We start from the raw sequence: 22,690 nt of genomic DNA, 5'->3' as shown, positions 1-22,690 counted from the left end.
TAGATAGAACCCCTTCATGGGATTGGTTCATCCTCTTCATGTCATCCTCAACAAATTAAAATCACATCCTCCTCTAAAACAACGAGGAGGCCTCATGACCAGAACTTAGAGGTAAGGAACTAAAATTAAAGGAAAGGGAAATCAGGAAAAATTTTATCAAAATCAGAGGAATACGAAGGTATTAGGAAATAAGACGTTTGGTCTTGAACTCCTTAGGTCAGAATAGCTTCCCTGAATTCTTTGCGTCATTCACTTGCCCCAAAAGCAGTGGTAGAGCCCCCAAGTGATGCTATTGGGAAGTGGCATGGAATGAGGACGGCATGCCGGGACCTCTGTGTCTATGGGCCTGACTGTGCCAGAGTGAGCACAGATTTCAAAAGGAAAAAAACACATTTAAAAAAACAGGTATAGGGGCGCCTGGGTGGCTCAGTGGGTTAAGCCGCTGCCTTTGGCTCAGGTCATGATCTCAGGGTCCTGGGATCGAGTCCCGCATCGGGCTCTCTGCTCAGCAGGGAGCCTGCTTCCTTCTCTTTCTCTCTGCCTGCCTCTTGCCTACTTGTGATCTCTGTCTGTCAAATAAATAAATAAAATCTTAAAAAAAAACAAACAAACAGGTATAAACCACTCAGCAAGGGCCCCTGTTTGATCATCTGCTGTGTCTGAGCCCACTTGCTGTCGTGGAGGAGGATAGCCCCGACACTGCCACGGGAGGAGCACACCTCACATTCAGTGCCAGTTTCCTGTCCCTGCTTTGAGCTCTAGGAGTTCAGAGAGGGGATGGGTGGCGTGACCTCTGCCTAGCTGTGTGTTGGCCCGAGTCCCTGGTGACAGGGTGTCTGCACCGCCAGCGCGCCGACAATCTTTGGAGCAGCTCTTCCTTGCTCAACGACCAGCCAGTTTGGTTTCAGGAAACCACTCTGCAGTGCTGGCTGGGTTCAGAAGTCATTTTTAATTTTGTGACAAAGACAAATATGTCCTATGGGAGTAGTAAGTGGTTTTACTGGTGATATTAATGGAACTGTGACCTCTTCTCTATCTATGCTCCTACAAAACAAAAAATGTTTGTATTATAATATGTCAGGCAAGTTGATTCTTAGCCCTTCCTTGAAGCAAATTGCAGAGGAAGTATACTATTATTAAGCCCAGAGCGTAGTGTGTATGTGTGTGTGTGTGTGTGTGTGTGTGTGTGTCCGTGTGTGTCCGTGTGTGTATGTGTCCACAATCATAAGCTCATTGGCAAACATGGGGGATTTTAATGCTACCGCTGACTTGATACAAATGAGGTATCTTGAATTGGGTTGCGATGGGCACAATTTACTGCATTGCTGAGCAGAATTGCAGGGGGCCCAGGGTTGATATTGGTATTGGCTTATAAAGGCCAATAGTTGTAGTAAAATTCAAGTGTTGGGAGTCTCCAAAGTGGCAAAAGGAAAGGAGACATTCAAAGACACATCGAACTCACCTCTTCTGTTTTCATTTGGGGTGGGTATTCATTTACCTAGAAATGACTACACTGATGTTTACTGTTTCCCGCACAAACTTTTTATGCCAGTGTCCTTTGTAGCAAATAGTTGCTTAAGAGGACAGTAAATTAAATGTGAAGGATTTACAGTTTAGTTATATGAATTAAACCATTTCCTGGTGTTTGTGTTTACCTTGGGACTCACAAAGAAGACAAAAATATAAACTCACAGGAGGAAGGAAAGGAATGATCAAATCCCAATAGTTTCTGCCTGAACATCTAGCTCAGCAACTTTATTTAAGGGAGGAATTTTGTGCTGATAAGTTAATCTTTGTCTCTGTATAATTAACTTTTCCTCTCTGCATACATTGCTACACCACTGAGCTCTCCAAATAGACATATAACTATTAACTGTGCAGTGTTCATGTGTCATTCTATTGGGCAAAACTAAAGTAAATCAAATGCAGAATTGATAGTTTTCCTCAGGTAAGAATGGATGCTGCCTTATAATTTGAGACTTAAATTCAGTATTCAAAATATTATAAAATAATACATGATCATTCTAAAAAATCTGACAAACATATAGGAAGGTAAATAAGAAAATAACAACAAACCACTACTCAGAAATTTAAGTGTATTTGTTTTTTTCCCTATGCCATATCCGAATATATATTTATGCCTTTTATAGTTAAGATCATGGGTATAATTTGTGATTTTCATATATCCCAACCCCCACTCTCCATAAGTTCAAATCTAATAATAAGTAACAGCCAGCACATATCCAGTATTAACTGTCTGCCATGTACCATTCTAAGCACTTTACATTTTTTTTTTTTAAGATTTTATTTGTTTATTTGACAGACAGATCACAAGTAGGCAGAGAGGCAGGCAGAGAGAGGAGGAAGCAGGCTCCCTGCTGAGCAGAGAGCCTGATGTGGGGCTCGATCCCAGGCCCCTGGGATCATGACCTGAGCCAAAGGCAGAGGCTTTAACCCACTGAACCACCCAGGTGCCCCATAAGCACTTTACATTTTACATTTATTCCTTCATGTAACCCTCATCGTAGCCCTTTGAACTTGATTTTGCAAATGAAGCACAGAAAGTAAAATGATTTGCCGGAGGTCTTCACAACCAGGAAGGGGCAGAGCCAGGATTCCCTCCCAATTGGTAAAGTGTGAGCTCTGCGCCCCCACCATGTGCTGACTCCCTCTGACTCAGCCTTGTAACCGCCCTGTCCCCAAGCCTGCCCTCACAGCCCTCCTGCCCCGGGTGATTGTCCTCTTGTCAGAATTTCTCTAAAACTAGACTGTACATCCTCTTCCCACCGCGTGTGTGAAAATCAGCCTTCATCTCTGAAGAGCAGTTGCCAGCTACAGCTTTTGTGGGCTGAGGAGGAGGCAAGGAGCTCCAGCCCTGAGGGTGGTAGGGGAAAGATGGTCAGGAGACATTGGCCTCCAGGTCTGCCTCTGCTCACATCACCTCACGCATTTACACCCCTGTCTTATCTGTCAGAGGACAGAGTTGTTGGAGAGCTCTTCCTCCATTTTGTTAGGTCATTCATTCATTCATTCACCACACGTGAGACTGAGATGAGTACTGAGAGCCTGCCTCCTCTCCTCTAGGAACTCATCAGCCATTTTGCAGCCAGAAAAGTAACCTGCCAGTTCAATGTAGAATGTGTGAAATATTGTTATTGGAGAATGTGGAGAATTTGGGGAGGGCCGCTAAGGTGGGGATGGAGAAAGGGTATAAGGAAGGGGCCGGCCTAGCAAGGCTGCCCAGAGGACAAGGAGGAATTATTTAGAAATCTAGGGCATATGCGCTAGGCTGTGGTAATAGGGCCTTCTAGTGTCTAGTGTGTCAAATGAGTCTGTCTTAAGCAGGCTACACCAACGTCACTTTTTTTTTTTTTTTTTAATTAAATCTACAGGAATTTATTGTCTCACATTCTAGAACTGGAGGTTGAAATCAAGGTGTCAGTGGGGCCATGCCCCCTCTGAAACCTGTAGGGGTTTCCTTCTATGTCTCTTCCTACCTGTGGTGGTTGCTGGCAATCCTTGGCAACCCCCACCTCGCACCCCATCACTCAGTCTCTCCCTGCATATTCATGTGTCTTCTCCCCCGACCCCATGTCCCTGACCCTGGGACACCCATACTGGAGTAGGGACCCACCCTCCTAATTCCACTGACAGCAATCCCGTTTGATCTAAACGAGGTCATATTCTGAAGTACTGGGGTTGAGGACGTGCGCATTTTGGTTTGGGGGGAGGGGGACACAGTTCACCCCACAACAACATCATAGCCACCATCTAGTCTAGGCAACCACTGCCTACTCACTGCTCCATGTCTCCATTCAGCATCCAGACTGAGCTTCCTAAAGCCCAGCAAGCCTCTGGGGGGGCTCGTTGGGTCTTTCAGGTCCAGATGGAGAGAGTTAACAGCAGGCTTCTTTCCATCTGGCTGTTTAAGGCTAAAGCCAAGGGCGGAAGGTAGCACGGTGACTCCTGAAGAGATCATGAGATTTCAGTGGGTTCCTGAGCGTGAGGGCTTGGTAGACTGCGAATGTTTCTGAAAGATCTGATGCTGATTCTGGTCCCCAGAGGAACCACAGAGAAGCTGAACAGGTGGTTCGAATCCTTGTGGCCCCTGAGACTTGGCCAGATGCCCTCCTTTTGAACGGTGGTATCTTGGTGATGATGTAAGCCTTTTCCAGCCCCCTCTGCAGGTGCTGGGACTTACTCTGCTGTTAGTAGAGAACACTGCACATATTAAAGGAATCTAATAGGCCTGGGAAGTCAACGAAGTCCTCAACACGGCTTCTCCAGACTCTCCCCGGCCCTGAACAGCTCAGAGCTCCTCACTCCTTAGGAGTCTGCAGGAAAGGTCTAGAAAACCTTTAAGTCAGGCTTCTGTCATTCAAATGCTAATCCTCTCTACAAATTGACACCTCTGCATTACCTCTATCTGCTCCAAAGTCAGCTGACCATTGTACCCTGGGCCCTTGGAGGCCTTACAAAGGCTCTGGAGGCTGCTTCCGGAGGTACTTAGCATAGCATAGCCATAGCGGTGTGAAGAAGTTTATGCAGAATATTCTCCTTTCTTTCTCCTTGCACTTTTATGGCTTTTTGCAATGGTGACCTAAGCCCATTCCCCCTCCCCACCCACCCACCCCCTACATCACAGTTGCATCTTAGGGCATGGGGCAATCTGACCCAAGGTCAAGACCTGAATAAGGAATTTGGTTTCTTTTTTTTTAAAAGATTTTATTTATTTATTTGACAGAGATCACAAGTAGGCAGAGAGGCGGGCAGAGAGAGAGAGGGGGAAGCAGGCTCCCCGCCTAGCAGAGAGCCCAATATGGGGCTCGATCCCAGGACCCTGAGACCATGACCCAAGCCAAAGGCAGAGGCTTAACCCACTGAGCCACTCAGGTGCCCCAAGGAATTTGGTTTCTTACAGAAGCATTCTGTTTCTGGAAAAAACAAAGAGGGCCAAATTCAAAGATAAGAATGCAAATTTATGGATTATATTAAGGGGGACATGTGTCAGTGACCGTCTGCCTCACCCAGCTATGGTGTCTAGATGTTGATACAACCATTTTTTTATATATATATATATATATACACACATATATATATGTATTTTTCATTTTCTTCTCATTCAGATACAGGTAGACCTTTCTTAGAGATGCACAGTGAAATACCCGAAATTATATATATGACTGAAGGAAGGGAGATCGTCATCCCCTGCCGGGTCACATCACCTAACATCACTGTGACTTTAAAAAAGGTAAAACCGAGCAATGCTTCTCTCAGAAAATCTTTTCTGCAAGTGAGCACAATGAATTTCAAGTCCTTTTATCTCTCTGGAATGATTTTCTTACAGACATTTGGGCTGCTCAGTGGACTTTTCTCGAATATCCTTTTACTACAAAGGATGAGTGCTAGAGGTCATACGCAGGCATGAAATAACATGACACGTTTATGTGGGCATAAATTGGTGTGAATATAATGAAAGAACGAAAATCGTGCATACGTTCATCTAAGGCCACAAATCCAATTGTCCGCAGATGTGAGAAAAACCAATTCTGTTGCTTATCCGTATTAGTAACTTGGCAGAGAGGGATTACTCCAGATTTTTGCTAAGGACAGAACTGTGAGACAGGTGCCTACAGCCACCAGCTTTTGTTTAAGTTGTGAAGTCCCAGTAACAAAAACTTATGCCTGCTGGGCAGCCAAACTTAGCTGCTTAGGGAAAGGGGAAAAAAGTGGGAAGGGGGCGCAAGAAAGCCACACATGACATTTTTTTCTTCATATCATGTTGGTAAATTATGCATGTGAAGGAAGAAAAAGATTTGGGATGGAATCTAATAAAGATAAAAACTAAAATGTGACATTCCAGCTAATTCATCAATGCTAAGAGTTTGGGAACAGACTAGGGCCTGAGGTGAACAGGTACTCCCCAAATGGAAAATAGTGCTGGGTCCTGAGAGCTTTGAGGTTTAAGAGGAAAAGTTTAGGTTGTCCCAAGGTAGCATGAAGCACCACCGTCGCACTTAGGTTCTCAGGAAGTGTTTGGTGGTCGTAGTAGTGGAGTCAGAAAAACTTGGAGTGATTTCCGGTATCACTGGTTGGCCTGAAATCCTGCAGTATGTTGGAGGTGTCTCCTGGTCTCCTTCCCTTGCATTCACTTTCCTACATTATTGATTTGATCGAAGCCCTCAGGATAGTCCATCAGTGACAGGTTTTAGCTTCCATTATATCTGTGTGTCACCACCAGTAATTATAAAGTCGCTGTATTTCAGAGCTGAGAGCATCAGAGGATTCAAAACCAATGGTGGAAGGAAAAACTGAGGTCCTGGGGGAATTGGGGAGTTGGGGACCTCCCAGACCACCCTGGGCATTGGAATCCATATCTTGACTACCTCCATGCTCTTGCCACCTTTGCTAATGGTTTAGTTCGTGCTGGAGAGAGACCGGAGTGGTTAAGAACAGAGCCTTGTGCCATGCTGCGTGGATTCTGATCTCCCAGCCACTTAACCTGCTGGACCAACTGGCAAATTATCTAAACTCCCTCCACCTCAGTTTCCTCATTGGAGAGATGGGAGTGGCTACAGTCACACCTACCTCACACTGGTGTTAGGAAGTAACTGAGGTGATAAGCTGAGCCCCATCAAGGGTTAACTATTATTATTTACCTAACAGATTAATACCCAATACTTGACTTATTATCAAGTGATATTTACTATTAGTGTGGTATCCACTCCTCTTAATCTGAGGTAATAATCAGTGTGTGATTAATATGGAACATGCCATAAGGCTGTGGAACGTCTCTGTTTTGGGCAAGCCCCTTGCCTTTTTGCTCTAGTGCAGATCATTTTTCTGTGGTAAGAAACAGTCCCAAATTCCCCCATGTAAAAATCTGAGGGGGGGGGCTTATTTTCTCTGTTTTTCTACCTAAGATCTATAATACAGTTGAGAGAAAGAGAGAAGGAGGGAGGGAGGGAGGGAGAGAGAGCGTGGGAGAGAGAGAGAGAGAGAGAGAGAGAGAGAGAGAGAAGCACACTGTTCTCCTAGGGATTTGGGTTTGCCACATACATGCTGAAACTATTCTAGTTATAAGATCTTTCCCTTCTACCTCTCCTCTTGTCCCTTTTAACCTGCTATCCCTTCCTTCTCTCCCCCTCAACTACCCCTGCCATAGGAGCCGTGGTCAGCTGGAGGCAGCCTCCCTGTCCTGTCCTGTCCTTTCTTTCAAGGCTGTTTCTCCTCTGCCTCTCTGTGATACTCATAGGCACTGTCATAGCTGATGAGCTACGTGGCCTTCTGCTAATTCAGCTCAGAACAAAGTTTCTTTGTCAGTAGAATATTGCTGGTGGCGGTAAGGGCAGATCAGTAGTGAAACTTCCTCTGAAACTTTAAAGGAAACTTCAAGTATATTTCTGAGTTGTGCTGAGGAAGTTCATCAGCAAACCTTTCTTTTAGATTCGGCCCAGGCTTGGGGTTGCCTATGTTCAAAGCATCATAGCTCTCAATCCCTGTCTGAAACTTGTCTGAGCTTTTCCCTTAATAATTGGTATCAAGTTAGAGAAAGGTTCTTTTTCTCCCACTGGAGATAGAGCTTCCCTGAGCCTACAGATAGAATCATGATTTACTAGAACATGAAATACCGCCTTCACTTGCTTACAAGTTCTTCGTAAACAGAGTGCAGCTCATTTCAAAGCTGTGGGACATTCTGGTAACACAGACCCACACAGACATGCTCCCTGGGAGAGGGCGCTGGGGTCGCCTCACAGAGGAATTTCTGTCATGGAGTTGCAAATCCCAGCCAGATTAGGTCCTTCAACAAGCACAATAAATAAGTGATAAACAGATAAGCAATGCCAGGTGCACTTTTTAAAAGAAGAGGAAAAAGATCTGAAAGGTAATCTGATTCTCCACTGCCACCCTTTTCCAGCAGGGGGATAAGTCACAGTGGTAGTTAGAGATGCCTCTGAAACTGGGCCGGGAATCTGGTATCAGGGGAATGTAGCTGGGCCACTCAGTGGAGCAATAGCCCTTTATAAAGTCTCATCCCCAGGCGGACTGTTTATATGGTAGTCTTTAAAAATAAAGTTCTTGGCGTCCAGCAGAAGGCATAAGGGAAAATCAAATCATGGATTCCTTTCTTCTGTCTGGACTCATGGTATTTGGGAATACTTCTAAGAATCTGAGAACGCCTCACTCATGACAGTGTCTCTGGGCTCCACATCTGTTTGCAGCTGTCTTCACTGTCCGTCTCCCTGAAGTTTCCCCCCCCAGAGGCAGACTCGAGGCCCTCAGCCTTCCCAGGATGATAACGCCAGTGAGCGCCAAGTGAAGGCTATGTATCTCAAAGGACTGGGAATTACAGTCCTCTGAAGACAGCCACCTTTTTACTAAATCATGCAAAATGGGAGGACAAGTGATGGCTTGTTAAAAGCTCCAGATGACGAGGCTCGAGAAGGTGACCTGGCGGACCCAGTGGAAAAGTTCCTAATTGGTTTCTCAGGCGGGTCCGTGACAAGGGTGATTCCCAGAGGCCAAGCGATAGGGGCCCTCCTACCCCCCCTTACCCCCCCCCTTCCCCCCGCGCCTGCTCCAAGTCTAACATGGCAGCTAGGTCCACCCCAGGGGGTGCTGAGGCTGATAATGAATTACCATAATTTATCCTCATTGTGTATATCTTGCTGCACGCAAAGCAAACTAAAGAGCCAAACTGGAGTTTTTACCTCTACCGTTTTCATTTTCGATGAAAACTGGGATTTCACAGACTACAAGGGAAACACTATTGTCACAGTGCTCCTATGATTTTCTTAAAGCATCTTCTTTTTTTTTCCTTCTTCCTTTTCAGTTTCCCCTTGACACCCTGATCCCGGATGGAAAACGAATAAGCTGGGACAGTAGGAAGGGTTTTATAATAGCAAATGCAACGTACAGAGAGATTGGCCTTCTGACCTGTGAAACGACAGTCAACGGACATTTGTACAAGAGCAACTATCTCACCCATCGACAAAGTAAGTGGGGTTCCAAAGGCATGAGGGCAGGCCAAAACGCTTCAGTGCTTCCTTGCATATTGAGACCTTGATTTGGGGGGGAAAAAAAAAAGAATCTCATTTCTTATGTTTGCAGCCAATACCATCCAAGATGTCCAGATAAGCACACCAAGCCCAGTCAAGTTACTTCGAGGTCACACTCTTACCCTCAACTGCACCGCTACCACTGCTTTGAACACAAGGGTTCAGATGACTTGGAAATATCCTGGTAAAGTGAGTGGCATTTTCCTCTGGCTTCTGGAGGGCAGTGTTTCTTTCTGGCAAGGGGCTTGCCCCTGGGTTTTGGAGGTGGGACAAAATCAGCATCTTCTGACTCCTGTGGTGGTTTGAGCGAACAAGGAAGCTGTGGGTGTGGTTTGGGGGCTTGGCTCGTCTGATGTTCCATGAGTGTGTGTGCACAGATACGGTCTTTTGATGTCTGGCGGTTTTGTTTTGAAGTATATAGGCTGGTATTTCTATTGCATGACTCGGGGTGGAAAAGGGGATTGTTTCATCCTTGGAAACTGTTCTCTGGGATTTAGAGATGAGAGGGAAATTTATCACTCAGTGCCAGGCAGGGCCTATCTGCAGTAAGAACCACAACAAAAAGTTGTTGTCAGCATGTTAATTTTAGATACCAGCGGACAGCGAGGCACCTGATTGGAGCATGTTTGGAAAAGATATTCCAAGCCAGTCGGCCAGTATTCCCTTTGTTCAGTAAAAAAGGAGCAGTGCTGTCCTTTAGAAAAATGAGAAGAATGGAGACCAAGTTGGGGCTCCTTATTCAGACCAAACGTCCCCGCAAACAAACAGTCCTGGTTTGCAAACGTGTAGGTGGGGAAGTGAAAATCAGCTGTTAAGAAACTTTAACTGTCACTGTGGCCCCATTGACTGTGTGGTGGCAAAATGGAGGGGGCGGATCCCAAGCCCTGTCGTGTGCCCTGTCATTCAGATTGCCCAATCACAGAATTAACTGATGATTAAATTATATGCCAGAGATTAACACGTCAGCCCCGAGCTACTGTTGTTTCTCGTCAAACATTGCTTGCCATGGAAATAGAATAACTTGGCAACAAAAAAATGGAACGCATGCCCTGAAGGACTCGTCCATGTATTTTCTAGAAGGTGATAGTGTTTCATTTAAATAAAAATGCTGTGACTTGTGGCAGTCATTTCTGGGTTTTGATAGAAGTCAGCTATTCTTCAATAAACAAAAAGAGGGAACAAACTCTTATCCTGTTGGTGGGCGACCGCCAGTTAAACCTTGGAAAATGGCACCGTCCAGTAGAACTCTGTGTGACTGAAGTATCTTGTCTGACTTTTACAGTCACCACTAGCCACAGGTGGCTAAGAGGGCCTGGAGTGTGGTTCCTGTGACTAAGGAACTGCATTTCTTATTTTAACAGCCACGTGTGGCTGGTGGCTACAGAGCCAGACAAAACAGTTGTCTGAAACCCAGGATCAGCTGTTTTCCAAAGGCAGAAAAATACCAATGTTACTCAAATTTGGGAAGGAAGGAATTCTCTAATGGAGAAGATGGAAGTAATACCTACAGAGAGTGGCTGAAAATCCCTCAGGCTGGCATTTAAGGGACCGCTGCTTTGATTTTTGATGGTGGTGGTTGGCATCTTCTTTCTGTTTACTGCCATGAAGGAAGACAATGGCCTCCCCATGTGTCTGTTCCAGCAGGGCAATATAAGGACAGGTGGGTAGAAGTTTCCTAAACATGGCACAGAAGAGAGCTAAGTTCAAGACCCAAAGACCAGTTCTGTACTGCTTTCACAGTAGGTTTGCTTTTTTTTTTTTTTTACCCCATGCCTCCTCACATGGCAAGGATGGAGAGGGAGACATAACATATTATGTGTTATAAAACGCAATGCTAAAAAAAGAGAGAGAGCACAAGAGAGGGAGAAGGAACAATGGAAGGAAAAGGCAACGTGATCTCATTTTCCCAAAACCAGGAAGGAGGCATTGTGACCAGTTTACGCTGCTGAGCCTTGGGGCCTGCTCCTGGTGTGCTGTGGTGCAAACACAGAACCACGGCCCACCACCACCACCACCATCAGATGTTGCCTAAGCTTGTAGATGGCTTTGCATGGCCTCAGACCCATTCTGTGTGATTTAGCAGAAATTGGTAAGCCTTGCTCAAAATAGTGAAATGATGAGAGCAGGATTATTACACCTCAGTGTGTGGAGCCAGGACTCCTGATTTTTTTCCTTCATTTCTAGTAAGGGAGCAAAAGAAAACTTGTGCTTAGAGAAACAGTGTCATGGAGTCAGGCACCAAAGATACTTACTGCCTAACTTAGCCACATCTCTGCCCAGAGAGCTTGTTGCTGTTTAGAGAGGTATGTGCTGGAGGGAAGGCACTAGATTTATATCCTCCAGAGACCTGGGTTTCCTGCCCATGGTGACCTCTGAGGCTTCAGCCTCTTCATGTCTAGAAAGGCCTATCTCCCCAGTGAGAAACTGCTGGTTTAATATACGTGAAAGTCCATCTGGAGAGACCATGTGCTAAATGAATGCTCCCGTGGCAAATATTGGAAACGCATTGAGACACAGTTTGAGTTCTAAACATCTTGGTGTTAGGTGGGTTTGCTTCCCAGCATAAAATGTTGATCATCTCAGCGATGATCTGAGAAATGCTCTCACCTGGAGTGTGAACAGTTACTACGTCCACCTTTGCTATACATTTTCTTTCTAGACAAAGAAGAGAGCGTCTATAAGGCAACGAATTGGCCAGCGCACGTCTGTTGCCATTGTGTTCTACAGCGTTCTTACTATTGACAAAGTACAGAACAGAGACAAAGGACTTTATACTTGCAATGTGAAGAGTGGCCCGTCGTTCAAATCTGTGAACACGTCAGTGCATATATATGGTAAGCCATTCCTGTTCTGCTTTCTTTTTTTTTTTTTTTAAAGATTTTATTTATTTATCAGAGAGAGAAGGGGAGAGAGCGAGCACAGGCAGACAGAATGGCAGGCAGAGGCAGAGGGAGAAGCATGCTCCCTGCTGAGCAAGGAGCCCGATGTGGGACTCGATCCCAGGACGCTGGGATCATGACCCGGGCAAAAGGCAGCTGCTTAACCAACTGAGCCACCCAGGCGTCCCCCTGTTCTGCTTTCTATCATCATGGATTTGGGACGGGTTCTATAAAAAAGTACATTTTCTTTTGGCCAAGAGGTACTCTATCATGAATGATACTACTTGGGTCCCCTCTTCCCGCTGCCAAAAAAGCAAAGCACATTAAATGTTGTTTAATACTTTTGAATTAGAGAATCTTTTCCTTGCCAGTTTGTTGTGGTGAGTAATTCAGTTAGATCATATTATAACCTATATTAAGCTCTTTTCTTAGCATTCCATATAAACAATACAGAAAAATATGACAGATTGACCTTTATTTCTCAGGTACTGCTGTGAGTTAGAGAAAAATGTGGTGGGATAAGTTATTGAGAACTGATGTGATTTTATCCTCGGTATTACTCTGATGAAATCCTGATATTGTTGCTTAATGCCAATAGGCGAATTCTGTAAAGAAAATATTTAAACATCTTTAGAATCCTTAAAAACCTTATTTATCTCCACTGTCGGGAGAGAAAAAAAAAGGCAAAAAGCAGAAACTCTTGAACGGTCCTGGCAGTGGCTTGCGATGTTCTTTTGATTTTCTCCAGTAGGGTTTTTTGGGTTTTTTTGTTTTTTGTTTTTAAATCAGATCATTTGTTTTATGGCACCTAAAGGAACTTTCTCCCATCATACTCCTCTTGGGCATGGTAGATTTTCAGAAGTCTCTCTACTTTTCTGTGATTGCCATATGGGTATTTGAGATGTTCCATTCTCTGTGGCTCTGCCTCTGTTTTTCTGTTTTCCTCGCAACCCTCTCACTTGAATGTACCTCAGTAGTTAGTGTACTTCTGGATTATTTTATTCAGGGATCAGTATTTGGGCTCCTTGATAGTCTATTTATTTATTTATTTAGAGAGCTCACAAGCAGGCAGAGAGGCAGGCAGAGAGAGAGGGGGGAAGCAGGCCTCCCCGCTGAGCAGAGAGCCCGATGCTGGGCTCAATCCTGGGACCCTGAGACCATGACCTGAGCCGAAGGCAGAAGCATTAACCCACTGAGCCACCCAGGCGCCCTGGGCTCCCTAATGGTCCTGATGGGAATTCTGCTCTGTTTGTTCACTGCTTCCACTCTCCTAGGAGGCAGGGGTTTGGGCTGGTGTTCCTCTGTTAAGATAAACAGGGCCTTTCCTAATCTTTTCATCGCCTTTCCTCTCCAAGATAAAGCATTCATCAAGGTGAAACATCGAAAACAGCACGTGCTGGAGACCACAGCGGGCAAGCGGTCCTACAGGCTCTCTGCGAAAGTGAAGGCGTTTCCCTCACCAGAGGTTCTATGGTAGGACCGTAATTATTTTCCTATCAGTTTGAGATATGCTTTGTGAGTAGGAAGATGCAGGAGCCCAATGATGGGAATTCCTGAGAAAATATCAAGAGAAGTGTCCCCAGACCCCGGTGGAAAGCCAAGAACTGAGTTGATTTCTGGGGCTGGGAGCGAAGCAGGTAGGCGGGGCTGGAGGGGAAGGGGAGGGATGTCCCAGGATGGAGTGGGAGACGAGGTGTTTTTGAAGGCTCCCTTCAGTTCAGCCCTTCACACGCTGTGACTAAATTTCTGCATCTCTAAACTTCCCTATGATGTCAACATCCTTTGAATGGAGTATGTTGGGCAATGAGTAGGAAGCGTCTTGAATATCTAACATGCTCTATTAACCCTGAAGAAGTGGGCCCTTGTAATGAGGATAATAATTCTTTTATTATCTGAAAATAATTCTTTTATATACAGCTGGGATGAAAGTTCCAGTCTTGTTGTAAAATTAAACAAACATTAAGAGAGACAAGACTTATTCAGTTGTAGGGGTGGAGGAAAGGACCTACTTGAACTAATTAAGTTTTTTTTTTTTTTTGGCTTGAAGTTTGCATATTCAGAACCTCCCAAAGCAGGTTCTTTTTGTGTTAGTACAACACCTGATATAAAACAATGTAATCTGTTTATAATCTGCAGTCATTTTGTTAAATCATTTTTAAATGCTAATATCTTTGGCTCAAACCATTACATTTTAAACAAAGAGTACAGTACAAAACCCATTAGGAAAACAACCTGCACAATATGGAAATGGTACTATTGTAGAATCACCTCCACCAGCCCTCATTTTGCTTACAATATCACACGATTGCAGTGTTTGTTTTCAGTTTCCTCAAATAGTTAACAGGGAGTTAAAGAGAAGATTAAACTTTGTGCTGCGCCCCTTTGTGGCGTCACGGTAGAAGAGAGGTCTTTTTTGTTGTTTTATAATGTACAAAAAGTCCAATTGTAAATTTTTCCTGTGAGTGTACATTAATTCCTTCTTTGGAACTTAGTCAGTCCAGGCTATACATTCCCTCCTTCAAAAGGGTCTGAGAGTATCCCCATCTATTAAAGAGTGCTAATTTCTTTAATAACTAAGCTGCTAGGACCTAAAACACATACACAATAAGTCCATCCATCTTTGAAAACACTGACTTGTTCATGAGAAATACAGTCAACTTTTTTTTTTTTAAGATTTTATTTATTTATTTGACAGAGAGAGATCACAAGTAGGCAGAGAAGCAGGCAGAGAGAGAGAGGAGGAAGCAGGCTCCCTGCTGAGCAGAGAGCCTGATGCGGGACTTGATCCCAGGACCCTGGGATCATGACCTGAGCCGAAGGCAGAGGCTTAACCCACTGAGCCACCCAGGCGCCCAGAAATACAGTCAATTAAGATGACATCTGCAGTCATAACATAGAGCATAGTCATTTCAACTGCTTGGGAACCAAGACCCATTAGTGATGGGTATTTGTGTACAGGACAAGGTAATGCTTGCATGGATATGAACTAATACCATTTCCAATATTAAAACTGCCTACAGAACACAGTAAACTCCTAACAGATTAAAAAAGACCTGGCTAAGGAACTGTGCAATTTAATGAACTTAGACTTGTAGCATTAAATCTTTGAGAAGCTCTAGAAAATTTGGAGAAACTGAGGGTCACACAGACAAGCACAGAGTGGCAGAGCTGGGACAAGCATTCAGTCTCCCGGCTCTCAGTTCTGTATGCAACTGCATGATCTCTAGGCATTGATTCTATATTTAAAGTTAAAAAGAATTTTTTTTTTTAAGTTTTGTACCTTTTGTTTGTGAGTTTTGTGCCTTAACTGTTCTTCCTCAGGGGAAAAATCTTGATAATCTTGATTTTACTATAGCTTATGAAAGGGACAACTGGTGTGACCATTTATACAACTAATAAGAACTCCACATGAGACCACAATAGGAAAGTCTATTTTTATTTTTATCTGGAGAAGTGATCTAGTTGATCTGACTTACAATGGCCCTTGTATTGCTGATGAGGCCTCACCAAAACTGAAAAACATCTCGATGGGATCAGCCAGTGCTGCTGGGTGAATTCTTAAGTCACATGGGTACCTTAAAACCCTTGCTTTTCTTTCTCCTTTCAACGTACTTCTTCGACCTTGCCAATAAATGTGAAGTGTTTCTCCGCTTAAAAACCACACCTGGATTTACTGAAAAGTTGGTGTCTACATTTATAAAATGAATGTGGAGGACTAAAGGCTTGGAGAGTCTCAACTTGAGCTCACAAACGTAAATGACAGTGTTAGAATGATCTCTGAGAGGCTGTGGGGAATGACTTCCTGATCACTCTTCATCACAGGTTAAAAGATGGGTTCCCCGTGACTGAGAAATCTCCTCGCTATCTGGTTCATGGCTACGCATTAATTATCAAAGATGTCACTGCAGAAGATGCCGGGGATTACACGGTCTTGCTGGCCATAAAGCAGTATGGCGTGTTCCAAAACCTTACCACCACTTTAATTGTAAATGGTAAGTTTGTTGTACTTTCTTCCGGTTCAGGAAAATTGGGGAACCAAAAGTCAATAGGACAAAGTCAGAGAGAACACACTTTTTTTTTTTTTTTTTTGAGAAAACACCCTTTTAAGTAATGGTTTTGAAAACTGCATCTGCCTCCATTGTACCGATTTCAGGTCTGCTCATTATCTTCCATAAGCAATATGATTTTTTAAATCATTGTGATCATGATGTACATACCATGGAATCAGTTTTTTACTGTTATCAAAACACTTCTACTTTAAAAAAAAATAAGAAATGGCCATAATGACAACAGATATGTGTTTGTTTCCCTGACATCAACACCAGGAAAATGCGGTCCTTCGTGTGGTAGCCTGGGAGAAAGTTACTGGACATCTCTTAACTTCTGTCCTGTTCATCTTCCTTCCAGTGAAACCCCAGATCTATGAAAAGGCCGTGTCATCCTTTCTAGACCCGACTCTCTATCTCCTGGGCAGCAGACAAATCCTGACATGTACCATTTATGGTATCCCTCAACCTACAGTCACATGGTACTGGCGTCCCTGTAACCATAGTCATTCCAAAGCAAGGTAAGGACCATTTGTTTCCTGACTAACTTTCAAATACTTGCTATACTTGGACTCAAGATTCTTTAAAGGACATAGATGAAGTTGACAAATGGGATAAGCAGTTATCTTTGGAGCAAAGGCTTTCCCACCCAAGGGAAAAAGTAGGCAATATCTACTCTTCTTCCTTACTCATTTCTAACCATTTCATAATTTTTCTCTTTAGTTGATAGCTTTAGGAGCGCAGGGACAGAATCAAGGTCACCTTGTGAGCCTTTTTTTGAAACTCAGGTTGGAACTCCAGTCTTGTTTTCAAAGGAGAACCTCCAGACTTGGGCTAATTCAGCTGTCATGGCCTTCCCATTTCTCATTTTGTGACCATTGGATAGGATAGAAGATCTTCCCTGCCTGGGGATCACTTCCTGTTGTAGACTTTGCTCATGCTTTTTTGTTCATTTGAAATGTGCTTCCACCCGTTGGCTGCCCCCTGAGAAGTCCTTCCTTATCCTCCCAGGCTTAGCTTCTCGGCAAACTCTCCTGACTGCCTCCTTCAGACTCCTTTACCCCTCTTCAGTAGGAACCATGCCTCATTGATACCTTCTTACTTTGCTGGGTTTGCATGCATGTGTATTGTCTCTAAGCCCTGAGCTGATTGAGAGCACCTCTGTTATCTTCAGGGGCTGGCACACACAGTAGTAGAGGCTTACCGTGTATTTGCTGAGTGGCTGCATCCCTACCTTCTGGTCATTGTGCAGCATTTCCTTGCATCCTGTTGATGACCGAGTCCTGTTTGCTCTTTTCCCATTTTTGTTTAGTCTAGAGGAATGATGCTAAGGACAGTTCATGAGAGCTAATTCGAAGGACAGGAATAGAATCAATAAGCGCAACAATCAGATGCTATTGAGACCGCCCAAGAACAATCATTCTGCCATAGTAACTGCCTTGTTGCTTTTAACTCCACTTGTAGAATGTTGGGGAAATTCGCTATTTAAAACAAAAACAAAAACAAAATTAACTTGAGAATAAGTAAGACGACTCTAGCTTAAACAGAAGTGTCTGTTTCGGTTTCTGGATTGTTCCTGCCATTTCAACTTTCCATCTTGCGTTGTAATCTTTTGCTTAAGGTCTTTCATTCTGATAGTGAAAGCTGCTGGTGAGTCCTGGGTTCCTGAGAAGTCACTATTTCCACACTTGTCCCAATTTCTCATGGGAACGTCATTTTCTAAGAATAGAAATAGGGAGAAATTGTAAAGCTTGAAAATCTTCTTTACCCTGTGGATGCTTACCCCAAAGGAAAGTGAGATCTACTGAGATTTTGTGTGACTTTGCTAACTTCGGGGTAGGCATCCATATTTGGGTCTCCATTCCCTTAAGACCTGGATATTTGTGCTAACTTAACATGCAAGTAAGTGAAAAATAACTAAATAATTTAAGCTATTTGGAGAAAAGTGTAAAGTTGAATTTTCAGGGAATAACATAGCCTTTTATAGCTGTTTTAAATTTTTGTTTTGACAATAGCAAATCTAAAATTTCAATTCCAGGGGCACCTGGGTGGGTCAGTCGGTTAAATATCCAACACTTGATTTTAGCTCAGGTCTTGATCTCAGTGTCGTGAGTTTGAGTCCCTTGTTGGGTTCCATGCTGGGCATTGAACCTACTTAAAAATTTTTTAAAAAATAAAAATAAAATTTCAGTTCTATTTAGGGAAGAGCTAGGAACTCTGTTAGAAAATAACAATTATGAGTGAGGGATTATCATGTTATAAAGTTGGGTTTGAATAATGCTAGTAAAATATGGTTTGGGGGATGAAGTCATTGTAAGTAAAACTTTGGAGACATTAGCTCTCTTTTTCTGATTTCTTTTTGGTACATGGGATCCTTCTCCTTGTGTCACAGAGTAAGCTTGCCAAGGTCTAGAAAAATGTCTAATTCCTCTTCTCTCAAGACTCAGAGCAGTGCCTCAGGTCTTCAGTAAATGATTTTTGACCATTGACTTATTCTCTCATCAAGGCACTTTTTTAACCAATCATAAGACATAGAAAATGCAAGCTTTAACTTTTTCAGTGATGCTTCATATGAGAAAAATATATGTTGTTGCTTGAAATTACCTGATACAAATGTGCATATCCATAAGTTTTTTTGGTTTTTTTTTTTTCCCCCTAAGTCAGCATACCAGTTAGCCTACCTGTGTCAGGCCCAAATTCGGTGCTTGGTGGTTATATCAGTACCTTTGACTTAGAAATAGTTCGGAAATATATACAGGACCTTTGTGCTCTAGGACACAAATAGAATAATTCCACTTCACCCTGTCAGAGAGATAGAAGCTAAAATTGACAAAGAAATGGATCCTTCTTTAATTACTAGAAATTTTCAAATACATCTTTAGGTAAATGTATTTCATATACTTAACACCTAGATTCCATTGCAGATAGGAATTTCAGTGAATGACATTTGAATAAAGGAGGCTCTATTGCATGAATTTTGAGAATCTTATTTTGAGTTACATAGTGACATATTTGTTTGGTGATATCCCCATGACATGACAGTCAAAAGAGATTAAATGATTAATACATATGCATTACTCATGAGTATATAGACTAATTCTTGGTATTTAAATTTTAGGTTCTACCTAAAGGACATATCTATTTGTGGACACAACTGAAGCACTAGGTTAGTTTTGAGGTTTAATGTGTTTAAGTAGATCAGACTTACTAATTGGTTTAATATGGCCAACTGGTTCATGTGTCTAAGTTAAAGTTCAGACTTAAATTGCATAGTTTTCTGGAGTCCGGCAAATACCTAAATATATCTTAAAGCTGTCAGAACTATTGTTCAAGTAGTCCATCTTTGTGGAAATTAAGAACCATAAATAAAATGAACAGGAATTTCCTCCTGTGATACACTGCTGAGCTGTGTTTCAGCGATGCTTCTGATTCACCTAGAGTTTGTTCTTATGAAACATTAGGAATGAAAGAAAGGAGGGAAAAGAGTAGTTACTTTTCAACTCACATTCCTAATGAGCTGAGAGGAAATACAGCAGAATCTTCTCCCCTTTTGCTTTTCTGCACCTTTGGGTGGTAAAGTAGTAGGAGAGCTAGAGTATTTCTTTTGAATTTTTAATAGCATTAAAATAATTCATTATTACCAAATGAAGTGGGATTTTGGATTTTTCCTCATCTTCAGCAACTAGCAAAGAATTACAAGTAGATACTCCTTAACTCATTCCAGGTCAGTGGAGGCATAACCGAGGGGGTGTGCATAAGGGCAGTTAAGCTCAGAGTACCTTTCACGCATGTGTAGTTTACAGCTTCTGTTCATGTAGAATACAGATAATTCCACGCACTTCACAGAGACAATATGAGGTTCAAATGAAGTCATGTATTTGGGAAAGGTACAGAGTGCCATTGAAATGGGCAAGGTTGTGATTGTTGCTTGCAGTGGGATAAAAATGTTTAAGGCTCCAAAACTTTTTTTTTTTTTTAAGATTTTATTTATTTGACAGAGATAGATCACAAGTAGGCAGAGAGGCAGACAGAGAGAGAGGAAGGGAGGCAGACTCCCCACTGAGCAGAGAGCCTGATGCGGGGCGGGTCTTGATCCCAGGACCCTGGGATCATGACCTGAGGCGAAGGCAGAGGCTTTAACCCACTGAGCCACCCAGGTGCCCCCCAAAACTTTTTTTTTTAAGATTTATTTATTTATTTGACAGAGAAATCACAAGTAGGCAGAGAGGCAGGCAGAGAGGGGGGAGGCAGGCTTCCTGCTGAGCAGAGAGCCTGATGGAGGGCTGGAGTGGAAGGCAGAGGCTTAACCCACCCAGGTGCCCTAAGGCTCCAAAACTTTTAAGAAACTTGAAAAGAATTTCTGCCTACTATAGAGCTAGTTTCACAGAATTGACAATTTTTAACTTAAGGCTTCTGAGAAATGAACACAAGTTGTGGAAAATAAAGTGTGATTTTTCCTGTGCTTGAGAAACAGATGTAGTAGGTGTGGGCTTTAGACTCGAGGAAAATATAACACAATTTTTCAAAAGAAGAGAAAGGAAGGAAATACAAATGAGTTAGGCAAAAGCAAAAGGAAGATGACACAAAACTGTGCAGCGGGAAACTAAAGTAGCCTTCCCAGTTTGTGCGGCCTCCCTTACCCGCTCATTTCCTGTCATGGGAGGAAGTGGTTCTGACCTGTGCGTTGGCAAAGGCCAGGGTGGGGCAGGGTGGGGCAGAGTGGGACATGGCATAGCCGATTCCTACTGAGCGAATCCATAGTAGATTCTAGAACTCCACGTGCCCCCTGGATTTTGAAGCACTGAGCGGGACTACTGACCCGCCCACGCAACGAGCTGGTCTTCCTCACGTAGTCCTTTGCCACGGCACTGGTTCCATCTCACAGGGAGTCGTGTGGATGACGTTGTCCACTGCGTGGAGACTGGTCTCTAAAGGGAAGAGTAACCATCTTGGACTGAAGGGGAGGGGCCCCTTCTTTGGGAAATGAAGGAGATGGATTTGTGGGGTCCTGGCAGGAAACGGGGACAACAGCCTTGGCTTGAGGCTGGTACTCCAGACCACCAGTTCCATTTTTCTCAGGAAGAGTCTGAGATGTCTCAAGACTACTTGAATTGACGCATGCTTGAGCACCCAGGAGCCCAGCCAGTGACTAAGTGGAGAATTTCAGGCCTAGCCGGGTCATTTACTCACCGCAAACAGGAGGGTGGTGAGCGGGCCCACTGCTGGGTCATCCTCTCTGATGCTCGCTGTCAGCTCATTAACACGGCTTGGCTTCCTGTCCATGTCCAGAGTCTCCTCAGTTGTTTCCGAGGTTGTCTTGTCTTCCTTCTAAAACTAAAGCCTGCTCTCCAAATGTTGAATGTGTCTGGGTCTTTTCTCCAGGGACGGTGGCCACCGATGACTCCAGCTTTGTTTTTAGAGTGTATGTGCTTTCCATCACAGTCTACTTTAATTCCCTGTCCCCAGCTAACTATCGAGTCACAGATAACACTGATAGATGATAACAGAGTGACCTTTAGTGGGAAAAGACTGTTATGTGTATTGAGTTCTTTGTGAAAATCTCATTTTCTTCATTGGCTCTCTGTGGCAGCCATTGAGAATACACAGAGAGAAACTTCGGCTGCTTCTGTGGCATTCACATTGTTTGCATCTTACAAATGTGTTTTGCACATCATCAGGGTTCAGCCCAAATACACTGTCACCCTTCTGTTCATCGCACCGACTGTGTGCAAAACAAAAACACACACCGTTAGCCTTCAGCATGTATGTTTTAATGATACACCATCAACCATAGCGGGGCGTTACTTATTTTCTCTGTGTGTGTACCTGGAGAATATCTAATTCCCAGTCTCAGGGATAGAGACCTGGGAAGCAAGGAAGTGGGTTCTATTCTTGGCACAGGCCTTGACTTCTGTGTGACCTTGGCCAGTTATTTAATCTGTGCTTCAATTTCCCCTTCTGTAAATGGTAACGGCCCTGCTTCCCCTTTCCTATAATACGCAGCTATTCATGAGTGAAATGAGAAAATCTCTTAAAATGACGTTTTCTTCATTCAAAAAAGCTTGAAATAATTTCCTAGTTGTGGCACACGGATATTTCCCTTCTGCTTCTTACAAATTATAAAGCAATTTGACCTGAGGGTTAACTCTGAGGGTCAATGCCAAATTCACTGAAAACAAAAATCGACCTGTGAAAGTTGAATGGTTATAAGAGAAGTCTTACATGGAAGTATGTATTCTGTGGTACAGAACTACCTCCGTAATTATAATGTGAGTAATCACCCATTTAAAAAAAGAAAATAAAAACAAAAACGCACTGCTCCTCCACTGCTGGTGTCAACCCACATTTTCTTCAGGACTGAGCTGGACTACCTTTGCTGGTCTTGGTCCAACCCTCCAAGCAGAAGTATCATTCTTTGCCCCGTTAGTCCTAAAGCCTTGCAGGCTTTATTTGATCTTTCGCCAATGAGCTCCTTCAGAATGCCAAAAAATGTCATTGGATTCTCTGCTCATGGCAAGTGAAGTGGGGTGAAGGGTATCCTGTATTACCTTCTTAGCCAAAATGGTGGATTTGCTAAGAAAAAACCCGATAGGCGTACATGGAATTTCAAGGGACTGCATCCGGAACTCTAAAGCCGGTCAGATCTGGAACCTCAAATAGTTACATGCTTGAGAAGTTTCATGGGCTATAATCATCCCTGCCACAC

General features: G+C 43.4%; 1 protein-coding gene across 2 annotated transcripts in view; it reads left to right on the top strand.

Moving 5' to 3' along the window:
* Positions 1-22,690, top strand: part of FLT1 (fms related receptor tyrosine kinase 1) — a 174,692-nt gene that overhangs the window by 45,850 nt on the left and 106,152 nt on the right. For both annotated transcript variants that reach the window (XM_082700952.1, XM_082700953.1), the window contains exons 4-10: positions 5,127-5,251; positions 8,834-8,996; positions 9,112-9,248; positions 11,719-11,893; positions 13,294-13,411; positions 15,761-15,930; positions 16,346-16,505. In XM_082700952.1, coding sequence (XP_082557078.1) covers positions 5,127-5,251; positions 8,834-8,996; positions 9,112-9,248; positions 11,719-11,893; positions 13,294-13,411; positions 15,761-15,930; positions 16,346-16,505 — 1,048 coding nt within the window. The remainder of the gene's footprint in view (positions 1-5,126; positions 5,252-8,833; positions 8,997-9,111; positions 9,249-11,718; positions 11,894-13,293; positions 13,412-15,760; positions 15,931-16,345; positions 16,506-22,690) is intronic.

The sequence above is a fragment of the Mustela nivalis genome, assembly GCF_964662115.1.
Source record: "Mustela nivalis genome assembly, chromosome: 15".
Classification (NCBI taxonomy): domain Eukaryota; kingdom Metazoa; phylum Chordata; class Mammalia; order Carnivora; family Mustelidae; genus Mustela; species Mustela nivalis.
This window is presented reverse-complemented; position numbering and strand designations above follow the sequence as displayed.